This window comes from Capricornis sumatraensis, chromosome 11, assembly GCF_032405125.1.
Source record: "Capricornis sumatraensis isolate serow.1 chromosome 11, serow.2, whole genome shotgun sequence".
Taxonomy (NCBI): Eukaryota; Metazoa; Chordata; class Mammalia; order Artiodactyla; family Bovidae; genus Capricornis; species Capricornis sumatraensis.
In genome coordinates, this window is record NC_091079.1 from 59555923 (window position 1) to 59575285 (window position 19363).

General features: G+C 36.5%; 1 protein-coding gene across 3 annotated transcripts; it reads right to left on the reverse strand.

The window, feature by feature from the left end:
* Nucleotides 1-14435: 14435 nt before the first annotated feature.
* Nucleotides 14436-15629, reverse strand: LOC138088574 (dnaJ homolog subfamily A member 1-like). 3 transcript variants are annotated; one of them, XM_068983884.1, is made up of 2 exons: nucleotides 15320-15629; nucleotides 14436-14755 (listed from the first exon to the last, which is right to left on the reverse strand). In XM_068983884.1, the coding sequence occupies exons 1-2, from the start codon at nucleotides 15627-15629 to the stop codon at nucleotides 14436-14438; spliced, it is 630 nt and encodes a 209-aa protein (XP_068839985.1). The 3 variants fall into 3 exon arrangements, with proteins under 3 accessions (XP_068839985.1, XP_068839984.1, XP_068839983.1); XM_068983883.1 differs by having other exon boundaries at nucleotides 14987-15629; XM_068983882.1 differs by having other exon boundaries at nucleotides 14436-15629.
* Between the last annotated feature and the right edge of the window lie 3734 nt (nucleotides 15630-19363).

Here is a 19363-nt window from a genome sequence, read left to right on the forward strand (position 1 = left end):
TCTAGGTAATGTGCCTTACTAAATTCGGTAGTTTATTTTGCTTTTCAATTAACCTTTTACTTTTGTTATACCATTTTTTATTAAAAACAATGGTTTTATCTGCATTTTAATGATATGCCTATCTTAATGTATTATGAATTATATTTGGCTATCGTCAGTGCAATTTTCCTGAATACTTCAGGGTAATGGCAAACCATAATGGCTCAATATTTTATTGCAGGTTATCATGGACACAAAACACTTTTTGAGTCATTTGAATAAATGTTAGAATCCTCTATGCATTACCAAAAATAATTTTTAAAGGCTTTTTTGTGTCTTTTTGAAGAATGTAACATGGAAGAAATGTAGAACTTTACCTTAGGCTTTAATTTCTCAAATTTAGGAATAATGCTATTATTTAAATTTAGATGCAAAGTATTTAAATTTGAGCAAACTCCTGGAGATAGTAGAGAACAGAGAAGCCTGAAGAACTACAGTCCATGAGGTCTTAAAGAGTCAGACATGACTTAGTGACTAAAAATAGCAACAATTTTAATTTTATTTCATTAACAGATACAATATATGTTAGAACTTTTGAAAATTTAAAGCAGTGTTTGAAATAGTATATTGCGAAACAAAGAATGCAGTTAGTATGTATATCATTACTAGGTTTGTAGAAAATTTCACTGGCTTATGTATTATGTGATACTCAAATAGTCTGCCTCATTAAAGTTTTAATTTATTTGGCAGATGTAGAGTTATCTGTGTTTATAAAAAGTGATAAAATTGTCCCACTTGATGTGAGGTGGTTCTCTGCTCTTCATTCCTAGGGAATCACATTCATGCATAACTTTTTTGCCAATTAAAAACTGTTAATGGCACAACATTGAAATTGATTAGTCTTTGTATGTTTACAGCTCACTTTAATTGCTGAAAAACACCGTTTGTCAGTTTCATGTTCTATCGACAATGCTATTGATTTATCTGAATTTGGCTTTGTCTTGTCTCTTGTACATAAAACTCACATATGCAGTTCAAATGGGAAATGACTGTATTGATTTCCTTAACTTGAGCCCAAATGCTAAAGATTTTTGGATAAGCTTTCTCATTACTTAAGCCAAAATCAATAAGAAAGAGCATCTTTTAATGAAAGAACAGTTTGAGCAACGTACTTCAGAAATAGGGTCCTGTTCATTCTTTGCTTTACAAATCGATCTCCTAGGTTCCTTAAGTGAGGTCCAATTGGTTGACATTGTGGTTTGTCTTTGTGTATAAACTTGCAGCTTCAGAAAAGAGAAGATGAGCTACAGAGACAGTGGAAAGAAACTCTCTTCCTGAGAAAGAAGGTGGTCCCCTAGCAGGTATAAAATCTAGTGCTGAAATGCAACACAGATTATAAGTATATCGAATAATTTTTGTATCTTTTAATTTCATATATATATATAAAATGCAGGATATTTTTATAGATTTCTTTGCTGGTTCATCTTTTAGTATTCTATATCTGCATATCATATACATTTATGCCAACCTGATTTTAATATTTGCTTTTGTTCTAGAAAATCTCATTGTTGCAATTTGTGTAATATAAAATAATTCATTGAAACAGCAGGCCATCTTAAAATAACTTTCGTTTCGTGATCTTTTATCTTCTTCTTCTTATTTTAAATTGTTAATGTTCCCATTTTCTGCAGGAAGACAAGCACTGAAGGCAAGCTGCAGAAATAAGGTGCCCTATCTGAGAAGCAGCAGAAAGAACGGCATGTATAAAACGAATTATATGGACAGGCCAAACGTCAGGTACTGTACTATGATATCATTAACTTCTGTGAACTACATAAATTAAGCTGATTATGCCTTCACTTAATTAACTGAGAATGACCTATTGATGGATAGGCTGACTTAGCTAGAGACCGCTGGCTGCACTGTACTTAATTTATTGGTTTTCAATTAGTTCTTCTCTAGCTTGTGATTGTTGAGAAAATAAGTGTCTGTTTGCATCTCTTTCCTATAGTATGTTTTTATGCACAGTGAATTTATATTTAAAATTTTATCTCTAGTAGTATTTTTCTTTGCCACCAATGCCTAGGTTGATTTGAGGAGTTTTTTCTCATTGTTGCTTTTAATTCGGTTTTTGAAACGAAATAAATATGCAGATTGATTCAACTTGTTACTCTTGTGATATTAAAGTACTTTATAAATGATCTCTCACATTCCTTTTAAGAGCTATCTAGCTTTAATTACATTTTGGTCATTAGTAGTTAGCAATCGTATTGTTAAACTATATTTTTGTGGAGCAATCTCGGTGAAGAAAGTTCTCAGTCAGAGTTTTTATAATTTTCTCTAGAAACCTAATTTGAGAGGTTTTTTGAAAGTGGAAAAATTATAACATGAATGCTCACTCTCAATTTCTTGTGGTAAGTGGGACTAAAGTATATGAAAATACATTCAGACAAAAATTTATCCTTAAAATTTTGATCTTTTACACACTGATTTTGTAAGAGTTATTGTACCTCACTATGTTGCCCTCTACTATGCAGCTTTTATAATCCCTTAATCAACAAAAATTTATTGAGTTATTCTTATGTTTTCTGTATCTGTACATGAGAACATTTCACTAGGGGCTGGTAGTCTACTTTTAGGTATTATAATTAGCTTCATTAATTACTATTGACAGTTATTGTAATGGGGTTGGTCAAAATATGAAAGTAAACTAAATATAAAGAAAGTATGGGACCCGACTTTGGTAACTGGTTTTATCTTTCCTAAATTTAGATCTTCATCTGAAAATGGTGCTAGTAATGAAACCTGGACTCAGCACTCTTTGTGAGTCCTTGCTAAATCTTGTATATATGTAGTTTAAGTGTTACTTGTTCTGAAAGTTCAGAGAAACAGATATTTCTGTGGATAGGTCAGGGATAGGTTAAAAATTTAGTTACACCTACAAGACATACATGAGTAACATTATAGTTGATAATCCTTGTTAAAATTATATGCATAATGTAATTAATACTCTTGGAATTTGTGGGCATATAAGGATTTAACACTCATTTTTTGTGAATAATAGAAAGCTCATAAATAGGTATAGTAATGTATGCATCACAGATTTGGATCACAAACCTGTACAAGCACCTTAGCATTGGGAAAGTAATTGTGCAGCCATATTCAAAGAAGCGCTGTTGTTTCCCACACATTTTTATATGTTCAGTGAATTTCTTTGAAGCTCTGACTGGCTTACACAAAGTCTTAGCCATATTTTCCTGAATTTTAGAAGAGAAAAAGTTTGCTATTGTAGAATTTATGAATTAGGGGATCATGAATTACTGGCATCTTCCTTGGAAATATCAAATGATTGTTGTCCTTTGAAAATCTAAAGTAGATTTATGTGAGAAAGTAGTAGGAGATAAAGCTTGTTTTTAGGGAAGTCTATTTTAGAAATTCACTTTTAGTTTCTTAATGTATAAGATTTCTATTGGACACAAAATTGGAGAGGTTTTATACAGGTTTGTGTAGAAAGTCTGACCTGGAAGCATAAGTTAGGAAATTGTTAGCGTATATATTGTATTAAAGCGAAGAGAAAATGTAAAATGATCAAGACCTAAATTCTATGAGAAAAGAGAAGAGGATCAAGAAGTTAGGAGCATGGGCAAATGTTCCATGACAGTATGAAAGAGTGAAATGTGTACAGGCATAGACACAAGTAGATGAGTGGATATGATGGTTTTTAGCCATTAATTTCTCATCGAAGGAAATCAAGTTATCAGTTCAGATTAAGAATAGGGAAGGAAGTATTGGAGGATTTAGGAGTAACAAAAGGCATCAAATATTTTTCTTGGACAGTAAAGGAAGAAATTGCCCATAAAAAGTAAGCCAGAATACTTAGAATTATCGTCTATTTTAATTTAAAAGTTATCTGACCCAATTTTTTCAGATCAGTATGTGTATCATTTCTACTACTTAACATTATGTAGTGAAACTGATCAGTTTCTGTCTCTTCAGTAGATTATGAGCTGCTTGAAAACAAGATATATTGGTTTATTTTTATATTCACAACATCCAAATACAGTCCTCAGAATGAAGGGTAAAATTTAAAAACTGATTGATAGATGAGTAAATAACTTATGCAATACATTGTATGGTGTGCTAAAGATATATAAGCAACCAAAAATATCTTTATATTTGGGAATTTTAATGCTAAATCTTATTTCACAACTGAATTTAGCAATTACTTCTTGATCTTGTTTCCAGTTATTTTTTAAGCTTTAGGTACACTGCTGAGTTAATCATTATTAGTTCATGACATATCATCACCACTGATCTCCCTTGGTTTTATCACTTTTATTTAATTTTTAATAGAAGCTTATTTTTATTATCATAAGCAATGTATGAAAATATGGCTTACCAGAACAGACTGTAGTAAGTCTCTTGGCTTTTAACAATCTTGTAAGTAAAAAATGGTAGCTCTCTTTGCTCATTGTAGTTCTAATTTTAATTTCAATAATCTAGATGAAATTGAATATCTACTCATATGTTTAAAGTCTTTTTTTTTTTTTTTTTCTGTGAGTTACCTGTTTGTAACTGATCATTTCTATACTATGGCTGTTTCATTTCTTGACATCCTTTCTCCACTGAGGATGTCTTACATTCTAAATTTCCAATAACTGCAAACCTTTACCTAATCTCAACTTTACTCATGACCTCCTATTTTAGTAAAGCTTTATTTTGGATATTCTCATTGCTCACAGCTGTTTGCATTAGTTTATTTTATTTAGTATGAGCGACACTTTAAGCTCATTATTTACACATTTACTGAAGCAGTTGAACATTTATACTTTCTATTCCATATGATATTACTTATGTGGAAATATTTTCTGAAGGTTCTAAGGTTCTTGATATATTTTTTTTCCCCTTACGTTAAAGCTTTAATTTGACAAGTCTCTGTGGGTCAGCATCCCTTTACTATGAAGTATGGGCATCCTGCCACTGGGAACAACCAACCAGCTTAGCAAACAGAATAATTGGTACCATTCTTTTCACATACACAAAAGTAACTTAAAACAGAATAGAGCTTTTATCATCAATTGATTCTTAGAAGTCCTTTCTTGATATTTCAGCCCCAAGGCTTATATCAAAGTTGTTTCCTTCAATGTGGAAACTTCAAGCTTCCAATTCACCAGTCTGCAGACCCTGAGGATCAAAGCAGACCTGCCCTGTGATCCACAGCTAAGCACTTACTTTCTTGAAGTGATGCTTAGCGCTCTGATTCGGCATCAAGATCTAAGGGTGCTGTTATGAGACGATAAATTAGGGAACCAGACGATTACACCCTTTGGCCTCCACTGAGATCTTCCTGAGCAGGAGCACTTGTCTCCAATTCCTCTTTGACCTGTCATTGTTTCCATATGGTGGCCACTGCTCAGGATTCTCACTTGACTCACACACAGTTCCTGAAAGATCAGCCTGTGTGAGGAGCCTGATTGCTTCATACTATGGTTATTGAGAGTCCAGTAAACTAAAAGGTCTATGAAACTATATGTTATCTTCTCTTATCTACTGTTTTATTTAATGCCAGACCTCATGTTCTTTTTTATTATCATGATTATTGAAATGGCAATTTCCTTACTTTAAAAAATTCTGTGTAGTTTCTCATTTCAGTCTATCAGGCTGATGTTTTATTAGTGCTTTATCCTTACTTAGAGAAGTCATGATTTTATGATAATCGCCGTCATCCTCATCCTCTGTGATCTTTTATTGAAATTTACATGAGAAAAAAACACGTGATGTATAATATATTAACATTACCTGCTGATCCTGTTTCATCATTTTTCCAAATGTTCCTTATGTGCCGTGGATTTATTTGTGCTCGTCCACCACTATGTGATATATGTTAGAATTAGTCACTCCACTGTTCTGTCAGATGATTTTAAATGTACACGTGGTGAGGTGAGGTAAAAATGCTAGATCTTTGTTGTCTTAAATGTATTAATTAATCCTCGGGGAGAGACCACTCCTCAGACACTTTTCTAGTTACCTGGATAAGTGTCTTACATCCATTTCCTTCTCTTTCTCCCCCTACTTGGTCCAGACCCTCAACATCTCTCTTCTACTTCAACAACACACTCTCTCTCCCTTTGGTCTCATCTTCTCTTACTCACCCTTCTGCTACTAGACTGGCATTAAAACATCCACACACACACACACACACACACACACACACACACACACACACACACACACACACACACAGGAATCTAACCATATTACTCCTCCCCTTAAAAGCATTTCATATTCCCAGCTAACTACTGAATTTTTTTTTCAAATTGAGGCCATCAGAAATAGGTTAAAAAACAGAAACTAACTCAAGTGGTGCCTTGAGTCTCTCATAACCAATCAACCAATGATAGTAATCCTGCTTTGTGTATTTTATTAAGTCCAACTATGATTATATTTGAAGAAAAAGGATTAGTCAATGACCACTGTAATAATGCTGTGCAAAGAATATCTTCCAAATGTCAGTATCTTATAGTAACAAACATTTACTTTTCTTGATTGTAGGTCCTTGGATTGGTTGAGGTGATTCTGCTGAAGGTATTCCAAGTTTCTTCCACACGTCTTTCTTTCTGGCATAAGTGGCTCTTTGTAGCCATGGGACTTCCCTGGTGTTCCTATGGTGAAAACTCTGTGCTCCCAATTCAGGAGGCATGAGTTTGATCCCTGGTCAGGGTACTAAGGGACTTCCCACGTGGTTCAGTGGTAAAAGAATCCACCTGCCAAGTAAAGAGTTGAAGGAGACCCCAGTTTGATCCCTGGGTCTGGAAGATCCCCTGGAGAAGAAAATGGTAACCCATTCCAATATTCTTGCGTGGAGAATCCCATGAACAGAGGAGCCTGGTGAGCATAGTCGATAAGGTTTTAAAGAGTCGGACATGATTGAAAACACATGCACCATCCTTCATGTAGCATGCAGATCTCCAAATTAAACAATGCAGATGTCTTTAAAAGCTTGCTGATACCCTACATGCTTGAATGACAGTGGTCTGCAATGTCATATTGCAAAGAAGCATCTAAAACCCACAGTGAAATCATAGGAAGGGCATGAAGAGTAGGAAAGATTATGAATAAATAATACTAGAAGATTGTGAATAACTAATAGTATCTACCATAAAATGCCTCTGCTGTTTTAAACAGAGGTTTCAAAACAATTGATCTGCCACATAAAGTACAAACCTTAACAGAAGAAACCAAAGCCTACATTACCTCTTCTTATTTATATTTGTTTGTTTTTGGCCACTCTCTGCTATATCTTAGTAGTGCATGCTTAGCTGCTCTTTGTGACTCATTGGACTGCAGCCCTCCAGGCTCCTCTGTCCAGTTCAGCGATTTTGTATTGAAAAGTTGAAATTGACCATGATAGGAGTGTTTACAGGCTTCCCTGATGGCTTAAATGTGCAATGCAGGAGATGCAAGTTCAATCCCTGGATCAGGAACATCTGCTGGAGGAAGAAATGGTAACCCACTCTAGTTTTGGTGCCTGGAGAATTCCATGGACAGAGGAACCAGTCAGGAAACAGTACATGGGGTCACAAAGAGTTGGATGCAACTGAACATGGGATGGACGGATGGAAGGGGGAATGTTTATTCCATGGAAATTGGCAAGTACTGCAAACCAGGATACCGCTCCCCTTCCAAAATAGCTGGTTTACTAGTATGCCAGAGCTGAGCCTTGCAAATATGTATAACTTTTATTACATTTCTTATGACTGTCAGATTTATAAGTTCTATGCAAATTTTATTTTCCTAATGTTTTATATATTTGTGTTGTTGTTCAGTTGCTAAGTCATGTATAACTATTTGCAAACCTGTGGACTGCAGCTTGCCAGGCTTCTCTGTCCTTCACTATTTCCCGGAGTTTGCTCAAATTCATGTCCTTTGAGTCAGTGATGCTAGACTTCAGCAGTATGTGAAACAAGAACGTCAAGATGTACAAGCTGGGTTTATAAAATGCAGAGGACCAGAGATCAAATTGGTTTTATATTTTACTGTCACATATATTCTATTTTTTCCATTTAATCTCAAAACTTTTTTTCCTGTTAATCTATAGATTCTATTTACTTAAATTCTGATATAATGATATGTACTTCAAAATTAAAATGAATATCTTATTATTTTAATGTCATAACATTAAAATATGTTAAATACTGTTAACATTCAATAACCATTTATTAATTTCCAATATTAGTTTGCAAGGAATTTTAAGTGCATATAAAGAATTTTCCAGTTACATTGGAAGCTAGAAACTTGCTAGTTTAAAAATTTCTGTTTTTCTCTCCCATGAGAATGCAATTCCTAAAAATGTATGATACAATCAGTGTGGAGAACAGTATGGAGGATCTTTAGAAAAACAAAAATAAAGCTACCATATGACTCAGCAATCCTTCTACTGGGCATATACCCTCAGAAAAACCATGATTCAAAAAGACACATGTACCCCAGTGCTCATTGCAGCACTATTTACAATGGCTAGGACCTGAAAGTGACCTAAATGTCCATTAGGAGATGAACGATAAGGAAGATGTGGTGTATATATATACAATGAAATAGTAGTCAGTCATTAAAGGAACAAAATTGGATCATTTGCAGTGATGTGGATGAACCTAGAGTCTGTCATACAGAGTGCAGTAGGTCAGAAAAAGAAAAGCAAATATTGTACTTTAACACATATATATGGAATCTAGATAAATGGCACTAATGAACCTATTTGCAGTGCAGGAATGGAGACAAAGATGTAGCGAACAGTCTTGTGGATGCAAGAAGGGACGGGGACAGCGGGACAATTTGAAAGAGTAGCATTACTCTCTCATATGAGAGTAGCGTATGGACACTGCCATGTGTAAAATAGACAGCTGGTGGGAAGCAGCTGTATATAGCGCAGGGAGCTCAGCTCGGGGCTGTGTGATGGTCTAGAGGGGTGGAATGGCGGTGGTGGGGAAAGAGAGGCTCTAGAGGGAGGGAATATCCGTATACAAATAGCTGACTCACATTGCTGTACAGCAGAAACTAACACAACATTGAAAAGCAGTTCTATCCTAATTAAAATAAATAAATAGACAACAACTTTTGAAAAATAGGCAAACCATTTTTCTATTTGAAACTTTTCACACAGAATATTCCAATAGTTAAAAAAAAAAGTTTCAGTAAACGTTATTCCAGAGTAGCTCTACAGGCATAAGTAAAATTGAAAAATCAAGACTAAAAAATTGTATGATTTTAAGGCTTTTTTTCTGATTTCTTAGTTGGGGCTGTGATGCTGTGTCCACAAACCTGTAGTCTGGGCCTGAGGGATTTAAAATATTTGTCACAATGCTTGGCAGCATTGAAACATATGCATTACCATGTGTAAAACAGATAACCAGAGAGAGTTTGATGTATGATGCAGGGCACCCAAAGCCAGTGACACCTGGAGGGATAGGGTGGGGAGGGAGGTGGGAGGAGGGATTCAGGATGGAGAGGACACAGGTATCCCTGTGACTGATTCATATTGATGTATGACAAAAACCATCACAATATTGTAAAGTAATTATCCTCTAATTAAAATAAATTAGTAAGAAAAGAGTATTAGGTGGTTCAGGATCTTATCAATAATTAGAACTATAAATTAATATTCTTGATAGAGACTCTCAGTTTCTAGAAACCAAAGATAAAACTTTATTATTTTTTTATATACAAACATAACAATAAACAAACTCATCTTTGTTCATTTATAATCAGAATGTGGCATTAGAAATATATTAGAAATATGTTCCCTAGTGTTTCCTGTGTTAGGGTTTTGAATGTGACATGTATGCTTCCTTGTGTGTATCGTGTCCAACTCTGTGTGACCCAGTGGACTGCAGCTCCCCAGGCTTCTCTGTCCATGGGATTTTTCAGGCAAGAATCCCAGACTGGGTTGCCATGCCCTCCTCCAGGGGATCTTCCCAACCCAGGGATCAAACCAGTGTCTCTTACGTCTAACCTGCCTTGGTAGATGTGTTCTTTACCACTAGCACGTATGCTTCCTTACAATTGTCGTTTTTCCCCCTCCTTAACTTCAAGGTCTTGTTTATCCTACTTTTTATTCAGATTAAGTTTCAAAGTAGGAAAAATCCAAGTTGTGGCACTTTGTTAATGGTGTAACTCTGAACAACTTGATTTTAGCTCTTTTCTCCATCTGTTTAGTTGGGGAAACAATTCCATAATACTATTGTGAGATTAAATTAGAATATGTTTATAAAGTAGTTAGGGAGGACATAGCACATAGCTAATACTTATTAAGCATTTATTAGCATTATCTTTCACAAACCACCATCTCTGTAGGTTCATTCCTTTGGTCTTCCATTGATTATTACTCGTATCTCTCAGTCTCTGGAGTATAAAACTAACCTACTCTGTTAATTTTTCCTTTATATACTTTCCCTAGATTGTAAGGCTTTGGAAGGAATAAGAATTGCTTTTTCATTTCTCATAGAGTTCAAAGTCCATAGTGCATTATCATTAAAATTAAGTTTAGACAAACATATATTATTGGTGGTGAAGCTATTGATAGAAGGATGGAGAGAAAGTTACACTTACTTTCCATAGATTTATTGTCTGAAAAGATTTCACATTTTCACCAATGTGTCTCTTGCACATCACACTCAACTATATATCACTTACATTTCTTGTGCATGTCATGTGCAGTTTATTTTGAGAATTCTTGAGATGTGAATGCATGACATTAAATAAATGAAAACTGACTTCTTCAAAATGGACAATGATAGATTGGAAAAATTACAGCCTATAGCAAAATTTAGTAGGAGAAGTAGATTCTATTTATTATCAACTTCTTGTTTCATTTACAGAAATCTTTTTTTAAACTATTCTTAAGTGGGTGGGTTACTTTCCCATTATATATGAAAGGTTTAACCTTTTCAAATGTTTTGTGTTTCAACCCAGCAATTCTTGAAATACTTACATTTTAACTCAACAAGCGAAAAATACTGAAGACAAATACATAAATCAGCAACAATTTAAAAAAATAAAGATTGGTATTGTCTCTGTGATGTTCAAATGAATGGAAGCCATTTATGTCAATGACAGTGTTGTGTTGTTGAACTGGCTCATCTCTAATTCCTTTGTTTGCCTCTAGCTTCTAAAATTATTCCTGAAATAAGTACAGTGGCAAGCTAATTTTCTACATTCATTTACATAATTGCCATCATAACTTCTTTTATCTTCCATCAATTTACAACTAAAAGCTCAGAATGTTTCTATACAATTATTGTTTTTTTGCATTAAGTTTCTAAAGAATTATTGAAAGGGTTGATGATTTCAGACCTTATTCTTATAAATATTAACCTAGAATAGAGCAAACAGGTGTCTTCTCAGAATATGAACACTTAGAATAAACAGGGAAGTAATTTGGACACTTAATATAAAGAGGGAAATTTATTTTAGGAATTTATGATGCCATGGTTTAACTAGACATTAGAATATAAATAAGATTAGAGAACACACATGCTAAATGAAAATAGATACCTTTGGCCATGTTTTTATGAGTGATTTGAGATACTTTGGAATTAAAATAAAAAAGAATGAAAGATCCAAAACACCCTTTGTCAATCTTGACCAAGTGCTCATATATTTTACTTCACTGTATCTTAAAAAAAATCATGCTCTGGGCACATTTATGCAGCCAGATTAATCAAAGATTGGATAGATTTTATATATATATATATATATACATATATATATATATATATATATATACACACACACATATATTTAATCCACCATTAACTATTAATTCAGCTTTCTATAAGTTCATTGATTTTAGTTAAAAGGCTGCTTAGGGATTTGACTAACAATATAGATTCATACTAAACTCTGATGGAAAATAAACTGCCAAACAACAATGGAAAAAGAAATTTCTGTCAGATTTACAAATAAAAATATTATAGATAAATTGAATAAATTCATATAAAATATAAACATATGGCATATATTTAATAAAAGATTAACCTTTAAAAATATTTATTTAAATACTTAAATAAATATAATTGGATTCTTCCAATAATTAACTGAGATATGTAAAAACAAATGTAAGTGTACTGTTTCAGTATTTGTTATGCAAGACAAATAGCAAAAAAGCAACTTCTCAGATGTATTTTGAATAAAATTATTTGATTTATGGTAATTTCTATTTCCTTATAATATTTAATCTGGTTAATTTATGGAAAAGTATATATTTCTCTATTAAAAGTGTAATCAGAATAGTAATGCTTATTATGTGCCTATTTTTATCTGATTTATATATACTTTATCTAAGTCTCATGAAACACTGTGAGGTTGTTATTATACCCATTTAAAGATGAGAAGGGTTAAAGTTGCAGACATTAACTAAATCCCTGAAGAGCATTGCTTGTTCATGATAAGGCCAAGAAGTTACTAGGTTATCTACCTCCACACCTCTATTTTTTCTATTCCAGTATACTACCTCTTATTTCTCAATAATCAGCATCACTTAGAAAATAAAGATTGATACTTCAGTGGAATAGTGACAAGACAGAAATTGCAGAGTTGAAATGCAGTGCATCAGTCAAGCAAATCTAGAGGAAAAGAGTGCATTTCAAAATACACAATCAAAGCAAGAATAATGCTTCCTGACTATTTCTCCTGCAATTTTTATGTTGTTGTTGTTTAGTAGCTCAGTAGTGTCTGACTCTTTTGTGACCACATGGACTATAGCCCATCAGGCTCCTCTGTCCATGGGATTTCCCAGGCAAGAATATTGGAGCAGGTTGCCATTCCTTCTCCAGGGGATCTTTCTGATCCAGGGATTGAACCTGTGTCCCCTATATTGGCAGACGGGTTCTTTACCACTGAGACACCAGGGAAGCTCCCTGCAATTTGTATATAGAAATCAAATCTTCCAGTGCTGTAGTTTGGATTGGGGCAATTTCTTTTAGCTTGTAATATATATATTCTGGCTTTTTCCTAAGCTAGCATTCATGGGTTCAGTAATCAAGGACCATTAGTGGGTATAGCTTCTTCAATATTACCCCTGTTTATTCAGTAATGAAATCTTGCTTTTTATCCCCCAAAGTTTGGACACTGCTGATCTAGTAGTCTTAGTTTCAACATTCACCACCAAACACACTGTGGATTATTTTAAACTGCAAGTTGAGACTGCCTCTTGGCTCTTTTGGGCTTCCCAGGTGGCCCTAGTGGTAAAGAACTCATCTGCTAATGCAGGAGGGTAAGAAACATGGGTTCAATCTCTGGATTGGGAAGATCCCCTGGAAGAGGGCATTACAACCCACTCCAGTATTCTTTTTTTTTTTTTTTTTTCCCACTCCAGTATTCTTGCCTGGAGAATCCCTTGGACAGAGGAGTCTGGAGGGCCACAGTCCGTAGGATTGCAGAGTCAGACAGGATTGAGTGGCTTAAAACACATGCAATTGGCTCTTTTGGGCTGCTGCTGCAAAGTCACATCAGTCGTGTCCGTCCGACTCTGTGCGACCCCATAGATGGCAGCCCACCAGGCTCCACCATCTCTGGGATTCTCCAGGCAAGAACGCTGGAGTGGGTTGCCATTTCCTTCTCTAATGCATGAAAGTGAAGAGTGAAAGTGAAGTCGCTCAGTCATGTTCGACTCTTTGCGACCCCATGGACTGTAGCCCACCAGGCTCCTCCATCCATGGGATTTTCCAGATAAGAGTACTGGAGTGGGGTGCCATTGCCTTCTCCACTTTTGGGCTACAGATGACCATATATTGTCAGGCATAATGAGTGTGCTAGTTGTGGTGGTTGATCTTGAATTTCAGGAGGTAATTGGGTTACTAACTATACAATGTGAATGAAAAAAGAGTTATGTGTAGAACTCAGAAGATTCTCCGGGATGCCTCTTAGCTATCCTACATCCTGCAAATTGAGTCAGTGGAGAACTACAATCCATTTCAGGGAGGACTGTATCAATTCAGTAAATCAGTTCAGAGGGTGTTAAAATTTGAGTTACTCCTGTAAGCAAAGACCTTCAACCATTTGAAGGCCAAGGAGACATGGAATGGAATAGAAGAAGTGAGATACATATCAGTTACACTCATGTTACTACTTGCAGATATGAGGACTGCAAGAGTTATGGGTATTTCTTCCTAATTTTTATGGATATATAGTTTAAACAACTATTTTTCATTTTCCATCTCTCATTCTTCTAGCATCTAACATCAAAGTTGAAAATACTAAGTAATTAAACTGTTCGATATTTTATTTATTTATTTATTTTTTAGCTTTTATATTCGAGTTTATTCTTCGTTTAACTTTTAAACACTACTATAGTTAAATATTAAAACAAAAGCAAGTAGTGAGCATATTATGATTATAGTCCTTCACTCAATCACTACTGCAAATAAAACACCAGCAGTGAGTGTTGTTCACAGGCCCTACTAAGAGGTCTGACACTGAACACCACCCCGAGGCTGATGTTCATCATCCTCATATGCTTCTCCATTGTAATGGCGCCGTCTTTCCTGATTTGGATCAAAATCCACTAATTCTACCTGGTCCATTTCATCAGTCTCTTCTATTTCCTTCCTCTCAGGCAGAAGTTTTTCCAGCAAAGAGAGTTTATCAGGAGAGAGAAAGCCATTCTCAGGAAAGTTTACCTTAAATTCAATTATTAGGCAACCCTTTTCATATGGCCTATGGTAAATTGGCATGCCTTCATTTAGCACACACTTGATATCTCCATGCTTGACAATCTGACCTGGATGAGAAGTGATGACTATGGTTCGGTTGTCAAGAGTAGATATTGGCTTCTGGAAGCCACACAATGCCTCAACCAGCTGTATGTCCATACACATGTAAAGGTCTTCTCCTCGTCGAGTAAAAACAGCATGGTCCTTCTGATCTAAAACAATGATAATATCTCCTGGCTCCAGTCCTGGTTCTTGGTCTCCTTCACCATGGAATGTTATCTTCTGGCCATCTTTCATGCCTTTGTCAATATGAACTTCTAGAATTTTCTTTTCTCGAACTATCTTCCTTCTGTTGCAGCTTTTACATCTATCTTTAGGACTGATCCGCTCCCCATGGCCCTGGCACTCCATGCATGCAGACTGCATTTGCTGAATCATTCCAGGTCCTATCTGAAGAATTCTTATTTGCATTCCAGGACCTCGGCAATTGGGACAGCATTCTACTGCTCCTTTCTTACCACCGCAGCCTTCACATTTGTCACAAATCACATTCTTTTGCAGAGCCAGTTTTCTTGTTGCACCATTATATAAATCTTCTAAAGTTACTGTAAGTTGATGCACAACGTTTTTACCTCTCCTCTCTCTCTGCATCCTGCCTCCTCCTCCGAAAAACATATCAAAGATGTCCATGGGGGAGCCAGAACCACCACCTGCTCCACCTTCTCTAATTGCCTGTTCTCCTCCTTTGTCATATAATTCCCTTTTCTTTGCATCAGAGAGCACTTCGTAAGCTTGAGAAATCTGTTTAAACTTCTCGCCCTCATTTGGATTCTCATCAGGGTGGTACTTCAAGGCCAGTTTCCTGTAAGCCTTTTTCAATTCTTCTTGGGTGGCATTGGGTTTGACCCCCAAAACATCATAGTAAGTGGTTTCTTTCACCATTTTCTACAGCCGGTGAGCGGGCTGATGCCGGTGTCGGGGAGCGGGAAGGAGCGCTTTGCTGTGCGCAGCTGGGGCAGCCGCCGCTCCTCCGCCTTTCACCGAGCGTTCTGAAAAGTTCCCTGTCCGATATTTTAGTTATAAGATATTAGAGAGACTGACTCAGCCAGAAGAATGAGTATTACTGAAAATGGAAAAAAGGACATTGTACCCATTATGAGGAAGTTAGTTAGCATGCTTATGGTGGTATACGTGGTAGATGTGTAATATTAGGCAGAAGTATGACATTGCTGTCATCTTTATTTGGAAGTTACGTGTGGTTAAAAGAGGTCTGTTGGGTGCCTAGCTGACAAGGGATGGTCTATGGTGGCTTTCAAATGTGTTGACATCTAAACTGAACTATACTTACCAGAATTTTTTTTTAAATGTTTTGCTTAAATTCGGACACAAGGGTTATCTATGTGAGACTTGGAAGGTGAAAAAAAAAAAGCAATAACTCCGTTCACTCTGTTGTTCAGTAACCTAGTCATGTTTGACTCTTCGCAACCCCATGGGTTGCAGCACGCCGAGCTTCCCTGTCCTCCACTATCTCCCGGAGTTTGCTCAAGTTCATGTGAACTGAGCTGATGATGTTATCAAACCATCTCACCCTCTGCCACCTTCTATGCAGGTTGATAAGGTCTTGCTCTTATGCAGCTCATCAAATTTTCTGCAGATCTGCTCACAAACGTTTTTGGCATGATGAGCAGCCCAGCTCAGATCTCCAGCTCCTGCTGCAACTCTGTTAACTTCTCAGCTCCAAGCCAAGTACAAGTTTGATTCTTTGCTAGAATGATAGCTTCTTCTATGAGTCATCCATGACATTGAGATTGGAGACTTGGAATGAGAAGGGTCCATTTTGGCTCCCATGAGATGCAGATAGGAATTTCTTTTGTCATTGCTCTTCTCTACTTCTTGTTCATGTTTTGAGCCTTAACACATGTTCTGTGCCTTTAGACTCCAAGAATAGATGATGGAGGTGAAATGGCAGACCAAGACTATCTGCCACCATGGATGCATCAAGTCCAAGCTCTTTAGTAAATCTCTTATTCTACACCATCCCTAACCATTCTATTTCTGTAATACTCACAACTATCTTCTTTTAAATATATTACCTTTTATTTCTCAATAATCAAAACTGTCTAGGAGATAGATGTTCATATTTTGAAGGTGTATTGTCAGAACAAAAATTTTTTAAGTTGGAAACTAGAGTGTATCAAAATTAGATAGATGATTTTCTGTAAGAATATTTCAAGTTTTACCACATTTAAAGTGAAAGTAAAAGTGAAGTCGCTCAGTTGTGTCCAACTCTTTGCAACCCGTGGACTGTAGCCCACCAAGCTCCTCCATCCATGGGATTCTCCAGGCAAGAATACTGGAGTGGGTTGCCATTTCCTTCTCCAGGGGATCTTCCTGACCCAGGGATCGAACCCAGGTCTCCCACATTGCAGGAAGACGCTTTAACCTCTGCACCACCAGGGAAGCCCTTAAATACAAGAATACCTTTAAAGTCATGTCAAACCAAATATCTTCAACCACTTCTTCCATAACTTGTGGTTGAAGAGTCAAGCCTCTCAGTAGAGATTTTTAATCCTGTGACCAGTTCATTATTAAAATATCATGATGTTACACATTTACCTATAGTGCTATGCATCATGGAGACTGAAATTTACTTCAAAAGTTATTTCATCTAATGGGGTATAGTAGGAAACTGGAAAATCAAGTAAAAATGTATCCAAATTAGCTCAGTTATATGTACTGAAGGACTTCCCTGGTGGCTCAGGCAGTAAGAATCTCCCTGCAATGAGGAAACCTGGGTTCGAACCGTGGGTCAGGACGATTCCCTGGAAAAAGGAATGATAAGAAGAGAAGCAAAAAGCAAAGGAGAAAAGGAAAGATATAAGCATCTGAATGCAGAGTTCCAAAGAATAGCAAGAAGAGATAAGAAAGCCTTCCTCAATGATCAATGCAAAGAAATAGAGGAAAACAACAGAATGGGAAAGACTAGAGATCTCTTCAAGAAAGTTAGAGATACCAAGGGAACATTTCATGCAAAGACGGGCTCGACAAATGACAGAAATGTTATGGACCTAACAGAAGCAGAAGATATTAAGAGGAGGTGGCAAGAATACACAGAAGAACTGTACAAAAAAGATCTTCATGATAATCTTCCAGATTATCTTGATTATCTTCCGGATAATCACGATGTTGTGATCACTCACTTAGAGCCAGACATCCTAGAAAGTGAAGTCAAGTGGGCCTTAGTAAGCATCACTACGAACAAAGCTGGTAGAGGTGATGAAATTCCAGTTGAGCTATTTCAAATTCTGAAAGATGATGCTGTGGAGGTGCTGCACTCAATATGTCAGCAAATTGGAAAACTCAGCAGTGGCCACAAAACTGGAAAAGGTCAGTTTTCATTTCAATCCCAAAGAAAGGCAATGCCAAAGAATGCTCAAACTACCACACAATTGCCCTCATCTCACACGCTAGTAAAGTAATGCTCAAAATTCTCCAAGCCAGGCTTCAGCAATACGTGAACCGTGAACTTCCAGATATTCAAGCTGGTTTTAGAAAAGACAGAGGAACCAGAGATCAAATTGCCAACATCTGCTGGATCATGGAAAAAGCAAGAGAGTTCCAGAAAAACATCTATTTCTGCTTTATTGACTATGCCAAGGCATTTGACTGTGTGGATCACAATAAACTGTGGAAAATTCTGAAAGAGATGAGATTATCAGACCACCTGACCTGCCTCTTGAGAAACCTATATGCAGGTCAGGAAGCAACAGTTAGAACTGGAAATGGAACAACAGACTGGTTCCAAATAGGAAAAGGAGTCTGTCAAGGCTGTATATTGTCACCCTGCTTATTTAACTTATACGCAGAGTACATCATGAGAAACTTTGGGCTGGAAGAAGTACAAGCTGGAATCAAGATTGCTGGGAGAAATATCAATAACCTCAGATATGCAGATGACACCACCCTTATGGCAGAAAGTGAAGAGAAACTAAAAAAGCCTCTTGATGAAAGTGAAAGAGGAGAGTGAAAAAGTTGGCTTAAAGCTCAACATTCAGAAAACAAAGATCATAGCATCCGGTCCCATCACTTCATGGGAAATAGATGGGGAAACAGTGGAAACAGTGTCAGACTTTATTTTTTGGGGCTCCAAAATCACTGCAGATGGTGATTGCAGCCATGAAATTAAAAGACGCTTACTCCTTGGAAGAAAAGTTATGAGCAACCTAGATAGCATATTCAAAAGCAGAGACGTTACTTTGCCAACAAAGGTCCATCTAGTCAAGGCTATGGTTTTTCCAGTGGTCATGTATGGATGTGAGAGTTGGACTGTGAAGAAAGCTGAGCACCGAAGAATTGATGCTTTTGAACTGTGGTGTTGGAGAAGACTCTTGAGAGTCCCTTGGACTGCAAGGAGATCCAACCAGTCCATTCTGAAGGAGATCAACCCTGGGATTTCTTTGGAAGGAATGATGCTAAAGCTGAAGCTCCAGTACTTTGGCCTCCGGATGAGAAGAGTTGACTCATTGGAAAAGACTGTGATGCTGGGAGGGATTGGGGGCAGGAAGAGAAGGGGATGACCGAGAATGAAATGGCTGGATGGCATCACCAACTCAATGGCCGTGAGTTTGAGTAAACTCTGGGAGATGGTGATGGACAGGGAGGCCTGGTTTGCTGCA

Excerpts from the sequence above, each read along its gene's own strand:
- LOC138088574 (XM_068983882.1), bottom strand. The coding sequence starts at position 15,629 with ATGGTGAAAGAAACCACTTACTATGATGTTTTGGGGGTCAAACCCAAT.